The sequence below is a fragment of the Halichoerus grypus genome, chromosome 4 (assembly GCF_964656455.1).
Source record: "Halichoerus grypus chromosome 4, mHalGry1.hap1.1, whole genome shotgun sequence".
Classification (NCBI taxonomy): Eukaryota; Metazoa; Chordata; class Mammalia; order Carnivora; family Phocidae; genus Halichoerus; species Halichoerus grypus.
This window is the reverse complement of record NC_135715.1, coordinates 161,790,287-161,817,425: the sequence shown is the minus strand read 5'-3', so window position 1 is coordinate 161,817,425 and position 27,139 is coordinate 161,790,287. Positions and strand designations below refer to the sequence as shown.

Genomic DNA, 27,139 nt, shown 5'->3' with positions numbered 1-27,139 from the left:
TAGCGGGCCTCATCGTGTGGGGCCCCGAGAAGGCCCCGAGGCTGGGCGCGGAAGGCACCACCCGGACCCGACTGCAGATGGGGGCGGGGGCCAGCGGTTGCTCAGGGAGCAGGCTGGTCAGGAGGTGACGGGAGGAGGAGGCAGGAGGAAAGAAATGGGGGTTGGGAGGTAGTGTCCCGTTCGTGGGCGCCGACAACTCGGTCATACCCCCAACTCCCCTAGTCCCGCCGCTTCCGAGAGCCCTACAGGGCGAGGAGGGAAGTTCACAAGGTGCCGGAGCAGAGGGGAGAAAATTCAAAACGAGTCTACTCAACCTCGTCTTGGCTCCGAGGCCCTGCCATGGAGACCAGCACAATGCGCAGGCGCATCCTTCTGAGAGCGCGCAGCGCAGTACTGTGAGACTAGACCACTATCGGCCACCGTCGTCCGTTTCCTTTTTGATTCGTTTTTTTTTTTTTTTTTTTTTTTCGTATCCCTGACTCTGACTTGGATCTAAAGCCTGAAGCTAGAGGTGGGAGCCCTCCGAAAGTCTCGGTAGAGTGAGGTTATGATTGGGAGTATGCGTAAGAAAATAAAGCCGAAAAGCCTTTAGTAAATTAAAGGTGAAGGCAGAGGAAATATAATAGATATCTGACTGGAGCAAATAAGATATCCTGAGGGCAGCATGGCAAAAAAGACTACGATTCCCAGTGGTTACAGCGTCTGAGAAGCGCTGCTTTCTGGGAGTGGTAGTGTCTAGGAACTGTGTTTGAAGTATCGGTTCGGAAGACAACCTCTTAAAATTAAAAAGAGATAGAAACAGTTTGAATTGGGCCTTTCCGTATCTTCATAATCGACCACAGGCCTAAATATATTAAAAGAAATTTAAAAAATTAGGGACACTCCGCCTTTAAAACTATGCTTCACTAATCGATGATTCCTAAATCTAGGAATAGGTAGTTGATGTTTGTGGGCTGGGTCTCTGTGTAAGACCAGCCTCGTGGTTGTCTCGTTGCTGTGGAGGCCGGAGGAAGGAAAGCGGAAGCCCAGAAGACTGCATCTTCTCGCGTATCTGTGCAAGCTAATTTTGAGCTGCCTCTTTTTGTAGTCTTAAGAGACCAGAGAGCCTGTTGTCTGACTATTACCCCTTAACGTTTCTGTAGACAAGCTTTGTGTGTACTCCTAGCCATGGCTCAGCTCCAGACACGCTTCTTTACTGACAACAAGAAGTAAGTAAGCGTCTTTTTCTTTCCTTTCCTCTCGCCTCCCTAGGATCCTTCCCAAGAACTCCTTCCGTATGACTTTGTGGAGCCTCGGTTGTCTTTGCTCTCAATTTCTCCCCGCTTCCCCCCCCCCCCCCCCCGGTACTCCTGGCTTGAGCGAGTTTTCCGCTCAATCGGAAGCTATACCTTGCCAGGATTTCTCCGGGATCGACCTCTGAGATCACAGATCCTATTTGCCTAGCTTCCTAGGCTGTGTATAATTTGAATTGCGAGTGTAGAGGGATCTGAAGGGCTTCAAGTTTGCTTCCTGAATGAAGCACATACGTAATTTTAAAAAGTGAACAATGGACCTAGTCGTTGCAGGCTGCCTGCTAGTGGTGTTTAACAGTTTCTGAAAACACAGGTTTACTTTCTTTTTAAGTAGGTGATAGGCGATGTTTTTCTAAACCAGGCTAGATAGTGGAACTCTGAATAGGGGGGTTGGTAGAACTGGTTTTTGATAAAGAGTATTTAGGACTATTTTGATAAAGTCAATTCAGCTTACACATGTATGTGTATATATATGCGTGTGTATATGTATATATAAGCACTTTTACTAATGGTCCCTAGGTCAGTAGCATTCATTTGAAACCTAATTGTATTCAGTCTTGCGGTGTATATTACACTATTAATTTTTCTTAGTGTCTCTTCAGGTATAGTGTAAGTCTTTTGATGGTAGGGGACTGTGTATTACAGTTCTTGGGTTGACTGAGTCAACAAATGTTTGTCAAGTTCTTCCTGTACTGATAATATATAATGAATATTTGTTGTATTAACAAGCTAATGTCAGTGGTAAACTAGAAAACTCCCACCTCAATTAAGATGATGTCTTTGATTCTCTGTAGTTTTATGAGTTGACGGGGTAAATCATATTCACTCCTCTTGTTGCTTACAGGATACATAAATTGTATTATCAGTGCACATGAGTATTTATACTTGGTCTAGATACTTTTCAAGGAATGTGGTACAATAACATGACCACTGTATTTTTTCTAATTGAAATTTTTATTGAGATAATTGTTGATTCACATGAATTTTTAAGAAATAATAGACCACTATGTTTTAACCCCTGAGATAAATGGATAAACATTATATATGTGTGTGTGTGTGTGTTTAAATTCTTCAAAAAGGTAACAAAACCTAAAAATTAAGTTTTTGCTTCTTATACATAATATGTTCTGGTGAGTAAAATGGGGGGTGACTAGTTTTTTTCACATATATGTATATAAATTACATATACATGTATATGAATTATGCTGTCTCCCCCTCATTTTACTGACCAAATAGTAAGCGAAAGGAAAAGCCAAAAACTTTTTGGGAGTGTTTTGGGTTTTTGTAAGATTTATTTATTTATTTTGGAGAGAGAGAGCACCTATGTGCAAGTGGGGGGATGGGCAGGGGGAGCAAGAGAGAGAGAGAGAGAGAATTCCAAGTGGACTCCCCACTGAGTGTTGAGCCCAACACAGGGTTCGATCTCACCACCCATGATATCAGGACTTAAGCCAAAACCAAGAGTTGAACACTCAACCAAATGAGCCACCCAGGCGCCCCCAGAAAAACCTAGGTTTTGTTACCTTTTGGAGAACCTAAATTATTGCTTTTTTTTTTTTTTAGGTTTGACACATATAAATATAACTATAGCCTTACTACTAAAAGTGTAGTTTGAAGATCAGCAGAATCAGCATCACTTGGGAGCTTATTAGAAAAAGCAGAATCTCAGACTCCACCTCAGACCTACTGATTGAAAATCTACATTTTAACAAGATCTGAAGCCCCCTCCCTCATTGTGGCAAAGAGAGATTTATTGTATCATGTCTTGATGAGCCCCTGGATTCTACCTTAGAGCCCCTGGATTCTACCTTAACATCTTTTGAAACTTTTCCATTCCCCACAGCTAGGGCTTTAAATCAGGCTTTAGACTTTTTTTTTTTTTTTTTTTTGTAGTAACAACTTTCTTGAAATATAATTCACATACAACAGAATTCACACATTAAAGTGTGCAATATTGGGGTACCTGAGTGGCTCAGTCAGTTAAGCATCTGCCTTTGGCTCAGGTCATGATCCCAGGGTCCTTCTCCCTCTCCCTCTCCTGCTCCCTGAGCTTGTGCTGTCTGTCTCTTTGTCAAATAAATAAATAAAATCTTTTAATTAAAAAAATAAAATAGAGGGCGCCTGGGTGGCTCAGATGGTTAAGCGTCTGCCTTCGGCTCAGGTCATGAACTCAGGGTCCTGGGATCGAGTCCCACATCGGGCTCCCTGCTCCTTGGGAGCCTGCTTCTCCCTCTGCCTCTCTCTCTCTGTCTCTCATGAATAAATAAATAAAATCTTTAAAATAAATAAATAAAATAAAATAAAATAGAAATAAAGTGTCCAGTTTTTGCAAAATTGTACAACCATCACTATAGTTTTAGAACATTTTCCACCACCGTTTAGCTATTACCCCCTAATCCTTCCAACCCCAGCCCTTGACAACCACTAATCTACTTTCTGTCTCTGTGGATTTGTCTGTTATGGACATTTCGTATAAGTGTAATTATATAGGGGCGCATGGGTGGCTCAGCTGGTTAAGCAACTGCCTTCAGCTCAGGTCAGGGTCCTGGAGTCCTGGGATGGAGCCCCACGTCAGGCTCCCTGTTCAGTGGGGAGTCTGCTTCTCTCTCTCTCTCTAGCTTTCACTCTCTCTCAAATAAATAAAATCTTAAAAAAATAAATGTAATTATATAATATGTAGTCTTTTGTGACTGGCTTCTTTCACTTAGGATGATGTTTACAATGTTCATCCATATTGTAATACATATCAGTACTCATTCTTTTTTATGGCTAAATAATATTCCATTATATGGATATATGGGATACCAAATTTTGTTTCCAATTTTTAAGTTGATGGATATTTGGATTGTTTCCACTTTGGCTATTATGAGTTGTGGTGATGTGAACTTTTTACAAGGTTTTATTGTTGTTCTTGTTTTAAAGATTTATTTATTTTAGAGGGGGGAGACAGAGAGTGAGCAGGGGAGAGGGGCAGAAGGAGGGGAGAGAGTCCCTAGCAGACTCCGAGCTAAGCCTGGAACCTGACGTGGGGCTCGATCTCATGACCCTGAGATCATGACCTGAGCTGAAATCAAGAGTCTGTAGCTTAACCATCTGAGCCACCCAGGCACCCCTGTGTACAAGGTTTTGTGTGGACATGTATTTTCATTTCTCTTGGGTATATCCTTAGAAGTGGAGTTGCTGGGTCAAATGGTAGTTCCATGTTTAACTTTTTGAAAAACTGCCAGGTTTTCCCAAAGCAACTGCACCATTTTACATTCCCATCAGTAATGAATAAGGGTTCGAATTTCTCTACTTCCTCACCAACATTTCGTTCTTTTTTATTACAGTCGTTATAGTGACTGCAAGCTGATCTTGTGTGGTTTGATTTACGTTTCCTCAGTGAATAATGATTTGGAGCATCTTTTTCATGTGCCTGTTGGTCATTTGTATATCTTCCTTGGAGAAATGTCTTTTAATTCTTTGCCCATTTTTTAAATTAAGTTGTCTTTTTATTATTGAGTTGTAAGTGTACTTTGTATATTCTAGATACAAGTTCTTTATCAGAAATGTGATTTGCACATATTTTCTCCCATTCTCTCTTACAAGAGTTTTCTAATTTGACCCTTGTGTGTTCCTCTAATCCGGTCTCAACAGTGCTGCCAAGAAGATCTAATGAAACAAAATTCCGATGATATTATTCTTTAATTAGGACTACTACAGTGGTACCTCATTGCCTAGGGAAAGAAGTAAAAATTACTTCACGTAGTAGATTAACCACTCTGTGCACATCTCCTTAACCTTACCTTTGGTCACTGTCTAGAGCAAAATCACACTTTGTGGAATAGGCTGAGTGGGCAGTTTAATAATTCTGAGCTATTGGTTGCTGCTCTTCTTGCTTTTCTGCCCCCCTTCTGTCTACCCCCGTTACCTGACAAAGTCACTTTCCAGATAAAACTTAAGAATGATCTTTCTTGGGGCGCCTGAGTGGCTCAGTTGGTTAAGCGGCTGCCTTCGGCTCAGGTCATGATCCCAGAGTCCTGGGATCGAGTCCCATGTCAGGCTCCCCGCTCAGTGAGGAACCTGCTTCTCCCTCTGTCTCCTGGCTTGTGCTCTCACTTTCTCTCTGTCAAATAAATAAATAAATAAAATATTTAAAAAAAAAAAAAAAAGAATGATCTTTCTTGTGCATTCTTTTACACCCCGTTTTTCTATCCTTTGGTTGAAATGATCTACAGCTTCTTTGTTCTCCCATTCTATATATCACTTAAGACATTGCTGTGAATTGTGTAAGACTGTTGAATCACAGACCTGTACCTCTGAAACAAATAATACATTATATGTCAAAAAAAAAAAAAAAAAGAAGAAGATAGCAGGAAGGGAAAAATGAAGGCGGGGAAATCGGAGGTGGGAGACGAACCATGAGAGACTATGGACTCTGTGAAACAAACTGAGGGTTCTAGAGGGGAGAGGGGTGGGGGGATGGGTTAGCCTGGTGATGGGTATTAAAGAGGGCACGTATTGAATGGAGCACTGGGGGTTATACGCAAACAATGAATCATGGAACACTACATCAAAAACTAATGATGTAATGTATGGGGATTAACATAACATAATTAAAAAAAAGATTGTTCTTATATACTTTTATTGTATTTTGATCATCTGACCCTTTCTGAGAACAGAGATCGTGTGCTAATTGATTTTTGTTAACCCGACATAGCAAAATGTCTGGCATATATTAAATACCCAGTAAATACTTGTTGAATGAATAAATGCACATTTGTTAAAATATCTGTAGACTTGACTTTGACGTATCATTTCCTTTTTACAGATACGCGGTAGATGATGTTCCCTTCTCAATTCCTGCAGCCTCTGAAATTGCTGACCTTAGTAACATCATCAATAAATTGCTGGAGGCCAAAAATGGTGGGTATAAAGGCTTTGAGAAGTTAGGAGAGGGTGCAGTGCCACTAACTACACTAAAATACATCACATTTGTATTTAATTTCCCCCTCTTTTGGCCTTATTTTAATGATACTGTATGCATTTTGTAATGGTAAAATTTATAAACTGTAACATGGGTTTCCCTGCTGCATGATACTTTTTTAAGTGCTTTGAAATAGAAGTTTTCAGAAAAAATTATTTCAGTTTAATCTGCTTTTAAGGCAATATGGAGGTAAGGTGGTTGAGATTTAGGAATAATATTTTAGTGTAATAGTTATGACATTGTGATTGTGCTAGGGAGGGCTGGGATGGGTAGGCATAGAACAGGCATCTAGGTGCTTGGGTCTTACTTGCTACACTTCTACAAAGCAAAATGACAGTGTCACTATTTGAGTATTTATTTTGTGTAATAACAGATGCCAGTATTATTACTGGTATTTTTTTAAGTATTTAGAATTCATTGAAAAATTAATGGATAAAGGTTTATAAAGGGTATCAAGTAAAACACTTAAAAGATATAAATATTAAAACATATGCTGTTGTATGAAAATAAATTATTAGCCCCTAAAATTAATATGAACAGAGTATGCAAAAATACTGAAACAAGATTGCCCATGAGTTGATAGTTGTTGAAATTGGGTGAGAGGTATATGAAGGTTTATTATGTTATTCTCCACTTTTGCTTATGTTTGACATTTTCTGTAATAAGACTTTTTTTAAAAATTAATGAAACCATACAAAAAATAGAAGATTTAAACAGAAACATTGAGAATAACATAAAGCATGATCTCTAAAAACAAAACTTGTTGGGACACCTGGGTGGCTTAGTTGGTTGAATGTCTGCCTCGGCTCGGGTCATGATCCCAGGGTCCTAGGATCGAGCTCCGCCTCAGGCACCCTGCTCAGCAGGGACCCTGCTTCTCCCTCTCCCACTCCCCCTGCTTGTGCATGCTCGCTCTCTCCCTCTCTCTCAATCTCTCTCTGTCAAATAAGTAAATAAAATCTTTTAAAAAGATAAAATAAATTTAAAAAAAATTAAAATATGCTTGCTTCCAAATGGTGATGTCATTGACAAGTTTTGTTTTTATTTTATTTTATTTTTTAAAAGATTTTTTTTTTATTTGAGGGAGAGAGAGGGAGGGAGAGGGAGAACCAGACTCCCCGATGAAGGGGGGGACCTGATGCGGGGCTCGATCCTGGGAACTCCAGGATTGTCCTGAGCCGAAGGCAGACACTTAACCTACTGAGCCACCCAGGCACCCCAAAGCAAGCATATTTTTAAACAGATGTTTCTGATGCTTCAGAGTTCTTTTGATTCTACCCTAGTTGGAGGAATGGAGAGGTGAGAGTTATAAACTAATGCCTAATATTTTCCCCTTCTCCATCTTCAAATAATTGCATAATTTTTTTTGTTAAGTTTGAGATGATGTTTTGTTTTGTTTTTTGTTTTTTTTTTAGTAATCTGTACACCCATTGTGGGACTTGATTTCATGACCCCAAGAACAAGAGTCTCATGGATTTCCACCTGAACCAGCTAGGCACCCCTGAGATATTTTTGAACAATTTTTTTTTTTTTTTTGGTGGGGTGGGTGGCAGGGTCTGCAATTTTTTCATTACTAACAAGCTATTGTTCTTCATTCAGAGATATTCACAAAGCATTTCTCATAGGTCCTTATCTTTACTTCATCTGTTGATGTATAGAGATTTTGATACATAGTTACTTCTAAATTACCAGACTATCATATATTCTTCTTATTGAAAAAGTCTCTGGGAGGGACCCCTGGGTGGCTCAGTTGGTTAAGCGACTCCTTCGGCTCAGGTAATGATCCCAGGGTCCTGGGATCAAGTCCCACATTGGGCTCTGTGCTCAGCGGGGAGCCTGCTTCTCCCTCTGCCTGTTCTGCCTGGTCTGCCTGCCGCTCCCCCTGCTTGGGCTCTCTCTCTCTCTCTCAGAAATAAATACATAAAATCTTTTAAAAAAGAAAAAAAAGTCTCTGAACTGGAATAAGAATTATTCAAATACATAATAGGGGCGCCTGGGTGGCTCAGTCCATTAAGCCTCCAATTCTTGATTTCAGCTAGGGTCATGATCTCAGGGGTCGTGAGATTGAGCCCCGCGTTGGGCTCCTTGCTTCGTGTGGAACCTGCTTGGGATTCTTTCTCCCTCTGCCTCTCCCCCACCCCCAATTGCACTCTTTCGCTCTTAAAAAAAATAATTATTCTTGAAATAGATGTTTTGCATTACCAGTATATGGATGTTTGTTGTTGCCCAAACAGTTGCATAGTTTTCTAAATTTGTAGAATGAACATTGGTTTCTTTTTTATAAATTAAATAATAAAGTCATTGCTCTTGAGTTAAAGATAGAAATGATTCAGATTTTTAAAAATTAACAATCCAAATAATCCAATGAGAGTTCTGTCAGAAATATCCTGGCTAATAAATGCAGAAAGAATGAAGAATTTTTAGCATTTTGTAACTCCAAGTGAAATAATGGGGTTAAGTAGTAATTATCAATAGCTGATAAAACTATTAATTAGTTAAAAGGCTGACAGAATATTATGATGGATGGGATAAGACTGACATCATCAGAGCCCAGATACAGATTTTCACGTCACAGAAAGAGATACAACAAGATAATGCACTTCCTGATGTGATGCAATAGGAAACACATAATACTGTGTGTAAATATTCTTACCAAAAAAAAAAAAAAAGCAAACCTGAACTCTAATCAAGTGTTTAGGTCTGCCTAGTATACAGGACATGTAGGTGGTAGAGGAAACATGTTAAGGGACACCTTGGAGATGTAATCAAATCCAGAATGTAAGAAATATTTAGAAGACAGATGACCCAGTGTCTTTTACAAATAAATGGCAAGGGAGAAAAAGGAGGAGGGGGAACTGTTAAAGATTAAATAAGACATATTAATCAAATATGTATGGACTTTGGATGCTAATTCTAAAAAACTCACTGTGAAAAGACATTTATAAAACAAGGAAATATGAACATTGGCTATTCGATATTAAAAGGAATAATGATTAAATTTTTTATCATCGCCACTATTTTTTTAAGTCTTTATATTTTAGAAATACTTACTAAAGCATTTACAGATAAAATGATAGCATTTCTAGGGTTTGATTTAAAATAAACCAGCAGAGGGCGCCTGGGTGGCTCAGTCGGTTAAGCGTCTGCCTTCGGCTCAGGTCATGATCCCAGGGTCCTGGGATCGAGCCCCACGTCAGGCTCCCTGCTCGGTGGGGAGCCTGCTTCTTCCTCTCCCTCTCCCTGCTGTTCTGCCTACTTGTGCTCTCTCTCTCTCTGTCAAATAAATAAAATCTTTAAAAAAAAAAAAAAAAAATTCTCTAAAAAAAAATAAAATAAAATAAAATAAAATAAACCAGCAGAGGCGTGGAGTGAGGTGTATAGATGATTGCCCATAAGTTGGTAATTGTCATAATATGTGATGGAGGTGGGGATTCATAATGTTATTTCTACTTTTATATATATTTGGAATTATCCATTGAATAAAAAGTTTGTTTAAATACCAGTACCACCAATAAAAAATTATACCAACAGAAGAAAGTACTCTGTTCTTAAAAATCACATAGTGTATTGGAATACATGGCCTGATTATACCACGAAGAAATTCTGGAGAAACTCAGAGGCCACACTGGGGATAATAGGGAAAATAGGTTTGGGGGTTTCTCATATACCTTTGCTATTGTGATTATGTTATTATGCATTTTCTTTAGAGTTCCACAAACATGTGGAGTTCGATTTCCTTATCAAGGGCCAGTTTCTGCGAATGCCCTTGCTCAAACACATGGAACTGGAAAACATCTCATCAGTAAGTTCAAATGTTTACCTGTTCTGTTTTATGTCCAGTGTTCTCAGATAATGTGGAAAACTTTTAGAATCACCTGAATCTTTAGCAACCAAGATTTTTTTTATTATTGTTTTTTTTTCTAGAAATTTGAACTTCAGTTTTTGTGTATTAAATTTTGAAATCCCCTCTTCTGAAGGTGTATTAAGAAATGCAGATGAAGGATATGGGAAGGAATTTTCGTATTTGTGGAAGAATTGTCAAGAAAGGGAATAACAAATATATGTTTACTAATAAAGGTGTACAAAAGGATTATGCACATAAAAAACTTATGGGTTAGGTTATTGTGATTTATAGTGGTTCCCCTTTCCTCTAATATTTAATTTCTTTAATATTGCTTTTATAATTTAAAATAAAATTTATAATTGCTTTTATACTTTTAGGCAGGTTTTAGAACTGTGATAAAATGTACTGCAATTTATCACTTTAACCATCTTTAAGTGTATAATTCAGTGGCAATAAGTACATTCACAATATTATGCATGCATCACTACTGTCCATATCCAGAACTTTTTCATCATCCTCATTAAACAGAATGCTTTTATGATTTTATTTTTTAAAGTTTCTTTTATTTTCTCCCCTCTCCCCCACTTTTGGCATAAATTTTCCAAGGTCATTAGTGTTTCTTAATACTACTTTTAGGTCAGATAAAGTTTTTCACCTTTTGCATGGCTCCAAATTTTCTGAGTTATGGAGGGGACTGACATGAAGGAGACCTATTAAACTGGGAGTCCTTTATTTTCATAGTGTACTATTTTAAAACTGTCCCGCCTGATTGATTTCTGGTTTTTCTCTTTGACTAGGAAGAGGTTGTGGAATTGGAATATGTGGAGAAGTACACTGCCCCTCAGCCAGAGCAATGCATGTTCCATGATGACTGGATCAGTTCTGTCCGAGGGGCAGAGGAATGGTATTGCCATATGAATGTTCTTCTATCCATCTTATTACAGTCTTTTTTAAGTGTACTATGTGAATATTTTTCTGATTGACTGTGTTCTTTGTAAAAGTAATTTTGTATGTATCGGTGACCATACCAAAGATCTTTCTCTTCAGTTTATTTAAGAAGAAACATATCTATTAATAGGTTTTCTTTTCTGTCTCAAGATGTTGTAGTGGCATTTGTCTGTTGGATAAGATAAGTGTCTTAGGGCATTTGTGTGTTGCTTATAAGACCAAAGATAAATTTGTTTCATAGAGGGGAAAAAAAACCTTTTATAGCCACAGATCTCCTAGCCTACTACCATGAAGATGCAGATCATGCTATTTTAGGACTAAAAAGGGCAGACTAGATTCGAGCAGGTATGGATGGTCCAGAGCAAACCCTCACTGGCCTTACTTGTAGAAAAGCCCTTTGAGAGTGGATCATAGTACAGGCTTACTTCTTTCAAAGAATATCTTCCTGGAGTTGTTACCCAAGTGATGTTTTTACTTGTTTTACTTTTACTTTAGATGATTTTACTGTTTTTCTATTAAAAGGTTTTAACTAGTTCAGTACAAAGGACTATTAAGCCTTACAAGCAAATTCCCTGAGAGTTGTAATGTTTACAACAGTAGTAAAAATGAAATCTAGGGTTTTTCAGTTACATTTTCATTTTTAGGAGGTCAGGAAAAGTCAAATATAACCTCTTCTGATCTATTCTAGTGTGTTTTGAAATCTTAGTCTTCATGTTAAAAAATTTTTTTTAAGTATAATCCTGAAGGTTTACTTTGTCATTGCTTTAGAAATATAATTGATTTCAGGTTTTGAAAAAGCTGCTTTTTCTATTTCATACGGTTTTTTTTTCTCTTCAAAGGATCTTGACTGGTTCTTATGATAAGACTTCTCGGATCTGGTCCTTGGAAGGAAAGTCAATAATGACAATTGTGGGACATACAGACGTTGTAAAAGATGTGGCCTGGGTGAAAAAAGGTTAGGACTCTGCCTAAACTGAAAGGAATCCTGCATAGGCAATTGGAAATAAGCCATTTTCACTGCTGGGGCAGAATGGGGACAGTGTAGGAAGGGCCTCATACCTCAGTTTTTGTGAGGTCTTTCAAACATATAGTGTTCAAGAAGAAAAAGACTAAGTAAGAAAATCTGTAAGTGGTAGAGTTAAATCCTTACTAAGTTATAACAGATAAAATATACTTTCAAGTTAATACTGGGTCAAACTCCTATTTTACAGTATTTTTGAAGAATCATCCTTTTATACCATAAGTTACTTCTTTTTCAAAGCTGGCTAATGTCTTTCTCAACAACAAAAAATTCAATTCTTCAGTTTCAGAACACAATGTATTTTAAATTTTTATACTAATTTGTTCTTATTCTTCTGTTCTCCTTTCTTCAGATAGTTTGTCTTGCCTACTACTGAGTGCTTCTATGGATCAGACGATTCTCTTATGGGAGTGGAATGTGGAGAGAAACAAAGTGAAAGCCCTGCACTGCTGCAGAGGCCATGCCGGAAGTGTGGATTCTATAGCTGTTGATAGCACGGGAACTAAAGTAAGTAGCTGGTGTGTTGTACTAGTTGTACTAGTACTAGTATTGTTGAATTAGAGTTTGAGCTTCTTATGCAAACAATTTTTTCTTCATGTATTCATTGTGATTGTCCTACTTTCATAACAGTTGATAATTAAAGAATATGATTTTGAACCCAAAGTAAATAGTCTTAAAATAAGAGAAAGATTCACCTCCTCAGTCTGGGTTTCTCTGGTTTAGACTATATTAAACTGCAGAAATTTTATGAAATCAGGTAAACAAGCAGTGTAACATTCTTTAATCATCGTGATTGACATTGTCAATCTTCGAGCTTCTCAGTGCTGTCATCAATTGAAAATGTCTAGTTGATCATCTAAGCCTTAGCATACACTATGGTTAGTGTTAATAGAGGTTGTTTTACTAGTATTGCTGATTTACTCTATCATGACAAAATGGTCCAAGTTAGTTAAAAGGAAACAAACCTGAGTACAATACTTTGTTGATTTATGAGGGATTACAAATTCTCTTGCCATTTGAAAGTTCCCTAAAAGCACATTGAAAATTCTGGATTTAAGAGTGTTTCTTCAGCATTTCTTTGCCAGTTAGCATAACAGAGGATATTTCATGCATTCAGAGGTAAAGATTTATAATTATTCATATTGAGCCATAAATAAGGTTTTCCTATTGTCAAGTCAAAACTTAAATGAATTAATCATACCCTGTCCTTTGGCCGTAAGAGACAGAAACTCATCTTGAACTTTTTTCAGCTTAAAAGATTGTGAGATCCAGGAAGGAGTGAACAATCACATCACCAGCATTTGGGTCTCAGGAACCAAAGGAATTGAGCTTGAATGTGGCCAACACCCCCCCTCCGCCACTCATCTCCCTAAATTGACTTTATTCTCTTTTACCTCAAACTGGCTTTTTCCACATGGCAGTAAAAAAAGCAGTCTGGCTTTCAGTATTCCTAGGTTTTACATCCTATACCATCAGTCCCTGAAAAAGACTAACTTCAACTCTCTGGAACACAAGTTTTCAAAAAAAGGTCCTGAAGGAGGAAGGGACCTGTGTGCACAGTGTAGACCAGTTGTCCACCTCGATCTAAGCAACCATAGCCAGGGCACGGGGCCATATAAGAATGGAAGCTCCTTTAGTTGCCTTGAGATTGAGGATAAAACTTCTAGGAAACTAGGAAGCCATGCAGATACCATAGTAGTAAAGGATTTCAGAACAAAGTAAAGGTTTTAAAAGTTATAATAGAAAAAACAAGGCAAATAATATGGTAGGTTATATTACATACTCTTTTTCTCTTTATGTATATCTTTTTAGTTTTGCAGTGGCTCCTGGGATAAGATGCTAAAGATCTGGTCTACAGGTAAATTAAATATTTGTTGTACTTTGACTTATTAGTGGTGTTTCAAGAATTTCATTGAAAGACTATTTAACACACATTTTTCCATAAAAATGAACCAGAGCTTTTGAGGACACAAACAAAGGAGCATATAGAGAAAAATTAATATACTTCTTTGTGTTTAAAAATGTGTTTCTATCTACCACCTTCTTATTTATTGAACCATGTCACTGAATTGCTGCAAGTAACCAATAATATGATTGATGTAATAGGACATAACTGCCTTAGTTCTCGGAGTTCTCTTATTCCGGAACCTGGAAATAAAAATACTTTCTGAGTCATTTTGATATACTCCACTGTTAGAGAAATTTCTTAAGTTGATTTACTTAAAAAAAATTTTTTAATGCAGTTTTACCAAACTTAATTTTTTTACTTTGAAAACATAGAAGGAACAATTAGAAGAGAAAGAGTTGGAGGAGGGAGGACTCTTAGAGGAAGGTGCCTTGATAATAGGAGAAAAGAGGGGGAAGACCCACAGATATTTAAATTAAAAAGAACTGGTAGTCTAGAATTATTTAAACAGGTAAACAGAGCAGAATCCCTGTTACTTGAGGGAATTGCTGTATTATAGTATAATACCCTAAATACAGTTCACAAAGTAGAGTTGGGGAGATCAAGAAAAGCCTGAGCAGTGTCAGATGGCGAGAAATATAGAAGTCAACCCAGTAGATTTCCCAGTAATGCTTAAAGCAAATAGTTTTGTTTTGTTTTGTTTTTTAAGGTTTATTTTAGAGAGAGAGAGTGCAAGGCAGAGGGGGAGAGAGAAAGAATCTCAGGCAGACTTCCTGCCACGTGTAGAGCCTGAAGCTCGGGGCTTGACCTCATGACCCTGAGATCATGACCTGAGCCGAAATCAGGAGTTGGACACTTAACTGACCGAGCCATGCAGGCGCCCCTTAAAGCAAACAGTTTTGAGGCAGAAAGTTTCTGGTTTATTTGGATAATTTTCCTTTTGTGGAATATTTTATTGTATGAAATACTTTTAATTCATTGTCAGAAAAGTGAAGTAGTCAAGAAAAATAAACATGACTGGATTGTATCTTCTTTTAATGTGTTTGTTTAACCTTGTCATTCCTTTATAATACAAATGCAATGTGGGCGAACTCTCCTACAACTAAGAGTAAGCAGTTTTTCATAGATATGGTAAGGTGATGAATATTCATAATGATGCTCTTAAAGATATAGCAAAATATCAAACTGGTTAGACTTTAGGATTTTAGTGTACTCTGGTTTTTGCTTTCTCCTTTTGGAAGATTGCTAACCCAGGTATAGTTTTTATATATAAATTTCTGTTAACCAGAATAAGGAAGAATATCCATTCCCTAACCAGTTGAGATAACATGGAGAAAACATACACCCAGAAAAATAAGAATTCTTTTAAGACTATTTGCAATCAGGGGGCGCCTGGCTGGCTTGGTAGTGCATCTAACTCCTGATCTTGGGGTCATGAGTTCAAGCCCCATGTTGAGTGTAGGGATTACTTTAAATGAATAAATAAATAATCGTTTGCAATTAATATTTATCATAAATTTTTAACATATCAAATCTAATTTTTTGTGATACAGTTCCTACAGATGAAGAAGATGAAATGGAGGAATCCACAAATCGACCAAGAAAGAAACAGAAAACAGAGCAGTTGGGACTAACAAGGGTAAATATTTTTGTACTACAGAGAGCATGATTTTTAAGGGGTTTAAAAAACGATGAACAACAGAGACTAGAGAGGCTAAAATACTTTCTGGACCTTTATGAGAACCTTTGCTGATCTACGATCTGATATAAGCCCCTCACGTTACAGATGAGGTGATAATATTTAAGGAGGTTAAATATAACAAAGTTAATAAAAGTAGATTAATGTCTCCCATTTCAGAACTCTTTTCCTCTCTCTTTCATGTGTTCTTTATATTTAAGATAGACATTACACCTAATTTGGGGATTTTAATTTTGAGAAAAACATTAGAGATTTTGGAGTACTAATAAATGAACCATGGGCATTATTTAAAGACTGGATAATAGAACTTAAAAGATGTTGAAGAAAGGGTGAGAGTAACCTGTTGAGATTCATTTACCCGGAAGAGTTAGGAAGAAGGGCGCCTGGGTGGCTCAGTTGGTTAAGCGACTGCCTTCGGCTCAGGTCATGATCCTGGTGTCCCGGGATCGAGTCCCGCATCGGGCTCCCTGCTCGGCAGGGAGTCTGCTTCTCCCTCTGACCCTCCTCCTTCTCATGCTCTCTGTCTCTCATTCTCTCTCTCTCAAATAAATAAATAAAATCTTTAAAAAAAAAGAGTTAGGAAGAAAAAGGCAGCACCTTGACTCAAACCTAGATCTCCCTGACCCCAGCACTTTTTCAGCTAACTTCTGCATATAACGTGTACATATGAGAGAGTTAAGTTAGGGTTAATATTTTTTTTTTAAAGATTTTTATTTATTTATTTGACAGAGAGAGACACAGCGAGAGAGGGAACACAAGCAGGGGGAGTGGGAGAGGGAGAAGCAGGCTTCCCGCTGAGCAGGGAGCCCGATGCGGGGCTCGATCCCAGGACCCTGGGATCATGACCTGAGCCGAAGGCAGACGCGTAACGACTGAGCCATTCAGGCGCCCCAAGTTAGGGTTAATATTAATACTTTTAAAAATAAAAAGTAGAACAAATGGGAAAGCAGCAGGCTATAGAGGAAAGACTACAAACTTTGGAGTAATATTTGTGTTCAAACTTAAATCTGTCATGTGTAAGCTGTATGACCTTGAGCAAGTTCTCTTTCTCAGCTTCATTGTCTTCATCTATAAAATAAAAATACATATCTGTTTTGGAGGATTGTTGTAAAGAAGAAATAAGGCAGGATATGAAAGCTAAAGCATCTGGCATGTGGGCTTCAGAAGTAAATAACTACTGTTATTGTTTCAGTTATTCTAAACTGAAAATGCTTTTCGCTTTTCCTTTTGGGTATCTTTCATTTCTAGACTCCCATAGTGACCCTCTCTGGCCACAAGGAAGCAATTTCTTCAGTTCTATGGTCAGATGCTGAAGAAATCTGCAGTGCGTCTTGGGACCACACAATTAGGGTGTGGGATGTAGAGTCTGGCAGTCTTAAGTCAACTTTGGTAAGACATAAATTCAGTGATTCTCTGTTTAACTTTGAGCCATCTAAAGATGGTTATTTCCTGCCCACCATGGTTAAATGTTCTTTCCTGTTTGTTTTTCAGACAGGAAATAAGGTGTTTAATTGTATCTCCTATTCTCCACTTTGTAAACGTTTAGCATCTGGAAGCACAGATAGGCATATCAGACTGTGGGATCCCCGAACTAAAGGTGAGTTGTGTAAATCACTGGAGGAGAAATATGTGTAAATAACATCAGTTTCTCCTCTCACTAGAGATGTGTATAAAAAGACAATTTTCTACAAACATTGTTTTGGGTTCTGCCTACTTCTCTTCTAAAATTCAATAATTAATTATCTTTTTTATTTTGTTCAGATGGTTCTTTGGTGTCGCTGTCCCTAACCTCACATACAGGCTGGGTCACATCATTAAAGTGGTCTCCTACCCATGAGCAGCAGCTGATTTCAGGTTCTTTAGATAATATCGTCAAACTGTGGGATACAAGAAGGTATATCCTATTTATAATCTACAAAGAAAATACATCGATTACTTATCATATACAGAGAAAATGAAATGAATGCTAAAAAGATTATCCAGAAGCAGAAGGGTAAAAGAAAAGTTTTTGGTTATATGACCTGAGATGATAAATATTGGTGTCAGAAAGAAAAGCCAGGGTCAAAGGGATTTTCTTCATGTTAATAGGTTATTTTTTGCATTCTGAAAAAAATTATCTTATTATCTTGAACCTTAATATAAATATGATATAGAAGGCCAATGGTCTCTAAATAAATGGAACTGTAATCAAATAATAAATTATATGTTAATAGAAAAATAAATAAATAAATAAAATACGTATTTTAAAAGCTAACTAGATATTAAAGTTTTCTTTTTTGTTACTAGTATATACAGAGTACCCCCAATGAATTTCATACACAACTTACTTAAATATTTTTACAAGTAGAATGGAGAAGCATTAACCAAATACCTGTTTGTTGTTTACCTAAATCTGTATTCTGACATCCTTATGATGCATGATTTGTTAATATCTAGAAGTTTGTTTACATTTTAGTTGGATACTTTATATAGCAATTAGCGTATAGTTTCTGCTAATAGTAGTAAGTGATGTGAAGAAAGTAAAGCAGAGTAAAAGGGATACTTCTTTAGGAATGGGCTCTTCTTTGAAAGTGATTTCCCAGTGAATTGAACAATGGGAAGGTATTAGCCATGCACAAATCATGGTTAGAGGGAACAACAGATAAGGTGGCGAAAATCTTGGCAAAATGGCAAGAGGGCCCGTGTTGATGGAATGGAGTAAGCAAGGAAAAGAGTGGCTGGAGATGAAGCAGGTAGTAGTTATATTGAGTAGGGCCCTATGGACCATGGTAAGGAATTTGGGTTCCATTCTAAGTATAATGGGGAAGGCTTTGTGCAGGCTCTAAAGAGGGTAGGAAGAATGGAAGCAGGGAGGTTCTAGGTTGGATTCTAGGTATATTTTGAAGACAGCTCTATTAGCTCATGGACAGAATATGGAGATAGAAATCAAAGGATAATGCCCATTATTTTCTGCCTGAGCAATTGCACCATTACTGGTACAATTTACTATGATGGAAAAGAGTAGAGAAACAGATTTATGAGGGAACATCAAGAGTTTTGTTTGGGTTGTTTTAAATTTGTAGGGCCATGAGACATCCAGATGATGGGCAATTGAATATGCACATCAAAATCAGGGAAGAAGTTTGGACTAAAGATATAAACTTGAGAGTTATCAGCATATACATGGATGGACAAAGGATATATAAAGCTATGATTTGAGGGTCAAGGAAGTGTGAAAATGGGCCTAATTATGAATAAATATTTATAAATAAATAGCATTTTTCCTGAATATTTGTTGTAGTAAATCTCTGTATTCTGCTAATGATAGGGGAATATCAGGAGAGATGGTTAAGTAAATACTCAGAATCTTAAGATTAACTGGTTATTGGGGCAAGGATGGTAAAAGTCTGTAAAGTTTTCAGAAAAATATGATTAGTCATAAATGTTTTTTTAATATTGTGAAATGCATATAACATGGTAATACTTTGATCTTTTAGTTGTAAAGCTCCTCTCTATGATCTGGCTGCTCATGAAGACAAAGTTCTGAGTGTAGACTGGACAGACACAGGGGTAAGAATTTATTAGTTATTTGGTAAAGAGGAAAAATAGAGAATAAATGTGTGTGTAGTTAGGGAGTTACTAGTTTCAATGTGGCTGATAATTATAATTCTGTATTCTAAGTTTCCCTTAATATTAGTCATAAAAATCTCACATTGCTTTCAAAGAAGAAACAAATTTGTTCTTTAGGAGTAGTAAAATTTGAAAATTTTGAAGCGGTTTTTTCCTCAAGTATTTTAATGAAATGTTTTAAATCCATAAATTTGCTCCACTAGTCCAGTTAGTTCTAAGTATTTCCCCCTTAAAAAAATCTTGCAGAATAAGTCTAGACTATAAAATGTGCTTAAAGAATTACAATTTACTTATTTTTGTGTATATTAGCTGTTATTGCTAAAGAATTCTTTCCAAATACAGGTCCTAGGGCTACTTGAATAATTTGTAATATACATTTACCTGCAAACAGTTAAGATACTCTCCTGTAAAACTTAATTTTCTTAAATAGGTAAAACTATATCACCCCTTAGACTTTTAAATTTTATTATATTTCTTAACAAATACTTCATAGAAAGTACAATAGCATATCATGGCTCAACCAAATTTAAATGATCACTTTTAAAGTATTAATATAGTGTATTATAATATGGTAGTGAAAATTGATGTAATTGGTCCATTTAAGTATTAGCTCTAAATGCGAGTTAACGGCTCATCCATAATTCCTTCTGTAATCTGTCAGTATTTATGTTTATAATTATGTTTACTTAAATGTTTTTTTTTTTCCTCTCCCTTTACACAGTTACTTCTGAGTGGAGGAGCAGACAATAAATTGTATTCCTACAGATACTCACCTACTACTTCTCATGTGGGGGCATGAAAGTGAATGATAAATTTGACTCCAGAGATTTTCTGTAAATGAAATTGATAAAGAAGCCTCAGATTACATCAGTGACGGTTCAGAAAGCAGCCTCTTTAAGTTTATATAATGTTTTCACCCTTGATAATAGTTATCACTGTCTATTTCTTTATTTTATATTTATTATACAATAGTTTATGTTGTTAAAATTTAAATGTGACCTGCTCTCTCTGCCATATGCAAACTCTTGAAAGTACTGAGTTTTTTTATTTCCTTTTATAGGTATTGGTTTGAATTAAGATTTGCTTTTGAAATGCTGTAAATATAGTAATTGTCCAGATTTTTATTTCTGATGGGGAAACTTAATTTTTCCAATGTTAGCTGTTTAAAAAAAGTATCTTAAGGAAAGTAATAAATTCTAATAGAGAAAAAATTAGAAATACAATTTGATTTAGGTAAAATAGTGATGTCTAACTATAATAAGACTTTGTGGGTATTCAGAACATTAAAACATGTAGATGCTGCCAATTAAGAGTTTGTTGAAATATTTTAAGTGAAGTACTTTGTATTAAAGCTATGTTAGAATCCTTTAGAAATTGCATACAGATTTCATGGTAACCAGGAATCTTTTTCCCCATCCTATCCTTGTATAGAATAGAATCTTTAGACAAAACCTTTCAGTCAGTATTAGATAGTAAACATTCTATAAATTTTATATCATTAGCATTTATCTTACTGCATATGTTATATACCAAATATTTAAAGTAAATGTCTTCTTAAAGTGTGACTTCCATCTTTAATGGATTGGTATTCCTCAAGCAGAGCACTTCAGCCTCTAATATATGGAAAATAAGATTGGTCTCATCACTAGACTGTAATGCAGTATATGTCAAAAAATGTTCCTATCACAGAGGTCTAGGAAGTAATATGTATACCTGGCTGCAATTGAGAGCCAAGTTAACAGTGGATTAAGCCAGTTAGGAGTTTAGTTCTCTTACAAGTTGAAATCGAGGCAGTCCAGGGCTAGGAGAGTGGTTTTGTTCCACACTCTTAGGGACCCAGGCTTCGTCTATCCCTAGGATATGGTCCTCATCTTCACAAAGAGCTAGAGCTACAGTTATTATATAATTTCTTAAAAGAAAGTGTATTTTAATGCCAAAAAAACAGGGGTGCCTGGATAGCTCAGTCAGTTAAGTGTCAGGTCATGATCTAGGGGTCCTGGGATAAAGCCTCGCATCCGGCTCTGCTCAGCAGAGTCTGCTTCTCCCTCTCCCTTGGTGCTTTCTCTCCCTCTCTTGCTCTCTTTCCAGTAAATAAAATCTTTTTTAAAAAAGTGAATATCAAGTTAGCTAGAAAATATACCAGTCTGTTTTTACCATTTAGTGTAGACTGGTATAAATTACATCATATCTGTAGTGTCTGGAAGTCTAACTTTTATAGGACAAAGAAGAATTTCTTGTTTTAAATGTTCTCTGAATGAGCCTTTGTCAGAGTTATCTAAATGTTTTTCTTAACTCACCCAGTCTGGGCTCAGTTGTAGTATGCATACACTAGGTAGTTGAAGCAAAGGTAAAGAGGCTTATTTATTAGATGTAGTGGACAAAGAAGGAAGTAGCATCAAGTATTGGTCCCTCACTTATTCTCAACCCTGGTTCCAAGGAGGATACATTCATGCTTCAGGCATTCTCCTTTGGGATGGGTGTAACATTAGTGATCAAGTTTCTGGAATCAATCTCTGCCAAATTTCTCTCTGTGTAACTCAGGTGGTTAGATTACTCCTCAAACAGGAAAAATATGAGAGGCCAACTAAAGCCTAGAAGATACAAATTATGACGTTCCTAACCATGTTGATACTTGCTTTTACCTCATCAAACAAAGTTTTAAGAAATTCCTTTTTTACCGTTTAACGATAATCTTGCTAATATTAAAAATTAGACTCAAAGTATACCTAATTGTCAGTTCAAGAACAAAGGCTGAACTTCTACCATGTACCAGCGTCTCTTTGGAGATGGAAGGAAAGGGGAAAAAATGCAGAAAAATGTATGACATGGACACTACCTCCAAAAAGATAAGCTTGCATAGAAACACTCATTTAAGAATTAGTTATAACAGTGACTTAAATGCATAAAAGATGTAAATGTAAGATAGAAAGGTGGCATAGAGAAGGAACCAATTAGCTTTGTGGGAAGCAAGTTGGATGTCAAGAAAAGCGTTGTAGTAGAGTGATACTTTAGCCAGATCTGGACAGATACAGATTGGGAAAGGTGGAGCTGTTACCTCTGGCAGAAATGATAGTTCAGAAATACCATGAGGAAGGAAGAAAGCATATTTCTTCATACGCTAAGTAGCTCAGTTTTGTTTTCCTCTTAGATAAAGCTGCCTCCGGGTCTTATCTAAGACATGATGATCTTTTTATATTGGAAACCATGAAAACAAAACCTGGCTGTGACAATTACCTAGAGATTATTAGGGTAGAAACTTGAGTTACGTAAGATTTTTAATTCTGCATAGAATGCAGAAAAACATAATAGATTTTCTATGAATAGATGACTTTGCTTTGTCCTTTGAATTTCGATTGGCCATTTTGGAACTATTGTCATCGATGCATAATAATATATCAAAATGCTTCCTAGCATTATTGGGGAAAAGAACAAATGAAAGTTTAAATTGATATAAAATACACATAATTGCATAATTGAACAAACAACCCAGCAAACCAAATACTATCTGGGAATTTCTGATAATAACATTGAAATCTTTTCACAAAAATTCTTCTGTATTCTAATCTTGAAAAGTCATTTGCTTATATAAAGCAAATATAAGGAGAAATAATCTTTATACTACTGTAACTTCTAAAAGGAAAAAAATGACATTTGAGACTCTGCATATGTAAGCAATATTCAGTTATTTCTTCTATTTAAAAAGCCACTAATTGGAATCAGGTTTCAAAAGGCAAGTGAAATCCAAATTTTGCTAATGAGAAACTGCTAATAAAAGGAATTTTTATTTACTTTAATACTGAGAGTTTTAGACTATCATAGACTTCTAGTATCAAACATACTAATAAGAGGTAGAGGATGGGGGTGTGAGCTGTAAAAAAAAAAAAAAAACACTATGTTAATTAGTATTTTGTTATATAAGCTAAATTTACCTTTTTTTTTTTAAGATTTTCATTTTAATTGCTGATAGAGTTAACATGATGTGTGATATTAGTTTCAGTTATACAATATAGTGATTCAGCAATTCCATACATCACCCAGTGCTCATCACAGCAAGTGCACCCCTTAATCCCCATCACCTATTTCACTCATTCCCCCCATCCACCTCCCCTCTGGTAACCATCAGTTTGTTCTGTCTAGTTAAGAGGCTGTTTCTTGGTTTGTCTTTTTCCTTTGTTTTGTTTCTTAAATTCCACATGAGTGAAATCATATGGTGTTTGTCTTTCTCTGACTTACTTCACTAAGCATTATTCTCTAGTTCCATCCATGTCATTGCAAATGGCAAGATTTCATTTTTTTATGGCCGAATAATATTCCATTGTGTATATATATATACCATATCTTCTTTATCCATTCATCTATTGATGGACACTTGGGCTGTTTCCATAGTTTGGATATTGTAAATAATGCTGCAACAAACATAGGGGTTGCATGTATCCCTTTGAATTAGGGTTTTTGTATTTTAGGGGTAAATGCCAGTAGTGCAATTACTGAATTTTAGGGTAGTTCTCTTTTTAACTTTTTGAGGGACCTCCATACCATTTTCCACAGTGACTGCACAAGTTTGCATTCCCACCAACAGTGCAAGAGGGTTCCTTTTTCTCCGCATCCTCACCAACACTTGCTGTTTCTTGTGGGTTTTTTTAAGATTTTATTTATTTGTCAGAGAGAGAGAGAGAGAGCACAAGCAGGGAGAGCGGCAGGCAGAGGGTGAAGCAGGCTCCCCACTGAGCAGGGAGCCCGATGCAGGTCGTGATACGACCTGAGTCGAAGGCAGACACTTAACCAACTGAGCCACCCAGGAGTCCCAGTTTCTTGTGGTCCTGATTTTAAACTAGATAATGTCTTTAACGTAACTTAGAATTTTGGGGGGAGTTCATAGGGTTAGATAGGCTATCTTTGTTACAGTATCCACTGATATTCACAGATCTGAAGAAGTAAATTTTTTTTTTTTAAGATTTTATTTATTTGACAGAAATACAGCGAGAGAGGGAACAAGCAGGGGGAGTGGGAGAGGGAGAAGCAGGCTTCCTGCGGAGCAGGGAGCCCGACACGGGGCTCAATCCCAGGACACTGGGATCATGACCTGAGCCAAAGGCAGACGCCCAACGACTGAGCAACCCAGGCTCCCCAAAGTAAATTATTTTCTGGCAGTGTTTACTAAAATGGCAAAAAAGAAAAAAAAAAATCCACCCAAATCCACCTGGTATGCTGCCGTAGCAATCCTTTGACATTAAAATGACTAAGTGAGGGCGCCTGGGTGGCTCAGTTGGTTGGGCGACTGCCTTTGGCTCAGGTCATGATCCTGGAGTCCCGGGATCGAGTCCCACATCGGGCTCCCTGCTCAGCGGGGAGTCTGCTTCTCCCTCTGACCCTCCTCCCTCTCATGCTCTCTGTCTCTCATTCTCTCTCTCTCAAATAAATAAATTAAATAAATAAATCTTTAAAAAAAAAAAAAGAAAGAAAGAAAATGACTAAGTGATCTTTATTTTATTATTTACTTATTTTTTCAGAGACACAGCGAGAGAGGGAACACAAGCAGGGGGAGTGGGAGAGGGAGAAGCAGGCTTCCTGTGGAGCAGAGAGCCTGATGTGGGGCTCAATCCCAAGACCCTGGGATCATGACCCTGAGCCCAAGGCAGATGCCTAATGACCTTTATTTTAAAGGAGGAATATATGTGTTAGAGGAGTCAAGTTATTTGACTAGATTTCATGTAGCCAGTAAATAGCAGGGTCAGGATTTGAATTTGGATGTATCTGAGTCTAGAGCTCAAGCTCTTTACTACATATATATTCTGCCAATTCTTAAGTCATTCATAAGAATGATATTTTTATAAATGTGAAGAGTAAGTTTGAAGATGTCTTCACCTACATAAAAGAAAGGTTGTATATAAATTAAGTGGCATTCATTGTTACCAAATTACCATAATGTTACGTTCAGCTTTGCATGTTTTTGCCTTAAAATTAATTTCAATTTTAGTATACTAAGTGTATTAGCATAATAATATATAGTCTTCTTTTTTAAAGACCCAGTTCTTTTCATATAGGAATTGTATATGAGCAAAAGGTGACTTTAGAAATTATCCTGTTACCCATTCATATCATTTGAATTATCACATTATTCATGTTATTAAAGGAAACCACAACCCAGACAGCTTAAGTACCTTGTGTGAAGGTGTACAGCCAATTAATGATGGAGATAGGATACATTCGTCAGTGATTAGAGATACAGAGAAATGATCTTGTTAGGTCCAATCTGTGCCAAATAGTCTGTATGGACAGTAAGAGTACAGACACATGCTGGGGAACTATTAATACCAAATTCAGTTCAGTGGTTTCAGGGGGAGGAAGTATTTTTTTTATAGGTCTATAACATTTCGTTTTAAAAGAATCATCCTAATAATACCGTCTCTAATTCTAGCCTTACTAGAATCAACAAAAATGCAGTATGGTAGAGAGCATGTTTGGCTTGCCATATGTAAGTCCTAGTATAGGCATCTGGGAAGATAGCTCTCCATACCCTTACTAACTGCCACTGACCTGTTCCTTCTGACTTCCTTGGTAAGATCAAACAGATTACAAGGAAGGTGGAACACCTTGAAGAAATGGAGCTATTTCCATGACATCAAGTTCAGTAGATCCCTAATCTTTAATAAGAGTAAAATAACACAAAAAGTGTAGAATTCTTAGTATGTTTTTTAATATCAATTGAAGTTTTATTTAGATTAACAAGAGGTTTGCTTGATAGTACAAAAGATCATTGCTGTTTATTGCTCTGGGTCCCAGATTTGTGGAGCCCCACATTCCAAGTCATCTAATTGTCTTTTCTAGTTCACTTGTAGAAGCTTACAGTGGAGGAAAACACTTTATATTAGGATAAACCTGTTGATAGAAAATTAAATAACACTTCTATAAATATTTGCACTTCTAGATGAAATTATATCCTCCCATATAAAAGCATTTTAATAGTGTTAAATTCTTGTTTCCTAAAAAAAGCTTATTTATGAAACACGACATTTTAACTACTCTGGGTGCCTCATTTATCTGTTAAGGGACTAGTACAAGGCATTGAAGTATTTTCTTATCAATCCAACAGCTAACAAGGTCATTGATTCATTCTACAAACATATATCAAATACCTGATTAAGAAAACCTGATTCCTGCCCAGGAGTGTCAGTAGCTCGACCTTGTTTGCTGAAACCATTTTTATACCTTGCCACCATTTGCCCACCTTTCTTAGTCACCTGTGAAGGAAATGTGGTTATGTATAAATGCTACATTTTATGGTGGCTTGGAGACATTGTGTATCTCCAGTAATTTTCCCCAGTTAAGTGAACAAAACCAACAGGCCTTGCCCACAGTCACTCCGACTTTCTGGTATATTTCTTGGAGGACCTTTCTCTGCTTCAGATTGAGCTGATGTTTAATATCCTCTTGAGTTAAACTTCATCCTGTTGGGGGGCACCTGGGTGGCTCGGTTGGGCCTCTGCCTTTGGCTTGCGTCGTGATCCCATGGTCCTGGGATCAAGCCCCGCATGGAGCCCCTCATCGGGCTCCCTGCTCACTAGGGAGCCTGCTTCTCTCTCTCTCTCTCCCTCTGCAGCTCACCCTGCTTGTGCTCTGTCAAATGGACAAATAAAATCTTTGAAAAAAAAAAAACTTCATCCTGTTGGAAGAAGCATTTTCTAAAATACCCCAAGAAACTTAACGTGTGCATGGTAACATTCTGAAAGTCATTTTCTTACCATATTAGAATCATTTATTCTTTGGGAAGAAAGGTGTTCAGTTCTTTTTAGATATTTTATACAGTATCCTTCAGTTGTCAATTAGCTGTCTTTGCTTCTGTTCACTTATTGA

General features: G+C 36.9%; 2 protein-coding genes across 11 annotated transcripts in view; one reads left to right on the top strand and one right to left on the bottom strand.

Annotated features, from left to right (window-relative positions):
- Positions 1-387, bottom strand: part of CARF (calcium responsive transcription factor) — a 93,597-nt gene extending 93,210 nt beyond the window's left edge. For 8 of the 10 annotated variants that reach the window (XR_013447326.1, XR_013447328.1, XR_013447327.1 and 5 more), the window contains exon 1: positions 315-387. The gene's annotated coding sequence lies outside the window, so the exon portion shown is untranslated. The remainder of the gene's footprint in view (positions 1-314) is intronic. The other 2 variants (XM_036073925.2, XM_036073927.2) reach the window with 1 other exon arrangement.
- Positions 358-25,432, top strand: WDR12 (WD repeat domain 12). Its single transcript, XM_078071214.1, has 14 exons — positions 358-511; positions 1,143-1,208; positions 6,103-6,197; positions 9,966-10,060; positions 10,900-11,006; positions 11,890-12,005; positions 12,424-12,578; positions 13,884-13,929; positions 15,531-15,616; positions 16,925-17,065; positions 17,168-17,273; positions 17,438-17,570; positions 19,153-19,225; positions 20,007-25,432. The coding sequence occupies exons 2-14, from the start codon at positions 1,168-1,170 to the stop codon at positions 20,082-20,084; spliced, it is 1,272 nt and encodes a 423-aa protein (XP_077927340.1). The 5' UTR covers positions 358-511; positions 1,143-1,167; the 3' UTR covers positions 20,085-25,432.
- The last annotated feature ends 1,707 nt before the right edge of the window (positions 25,433-27,139 follow it).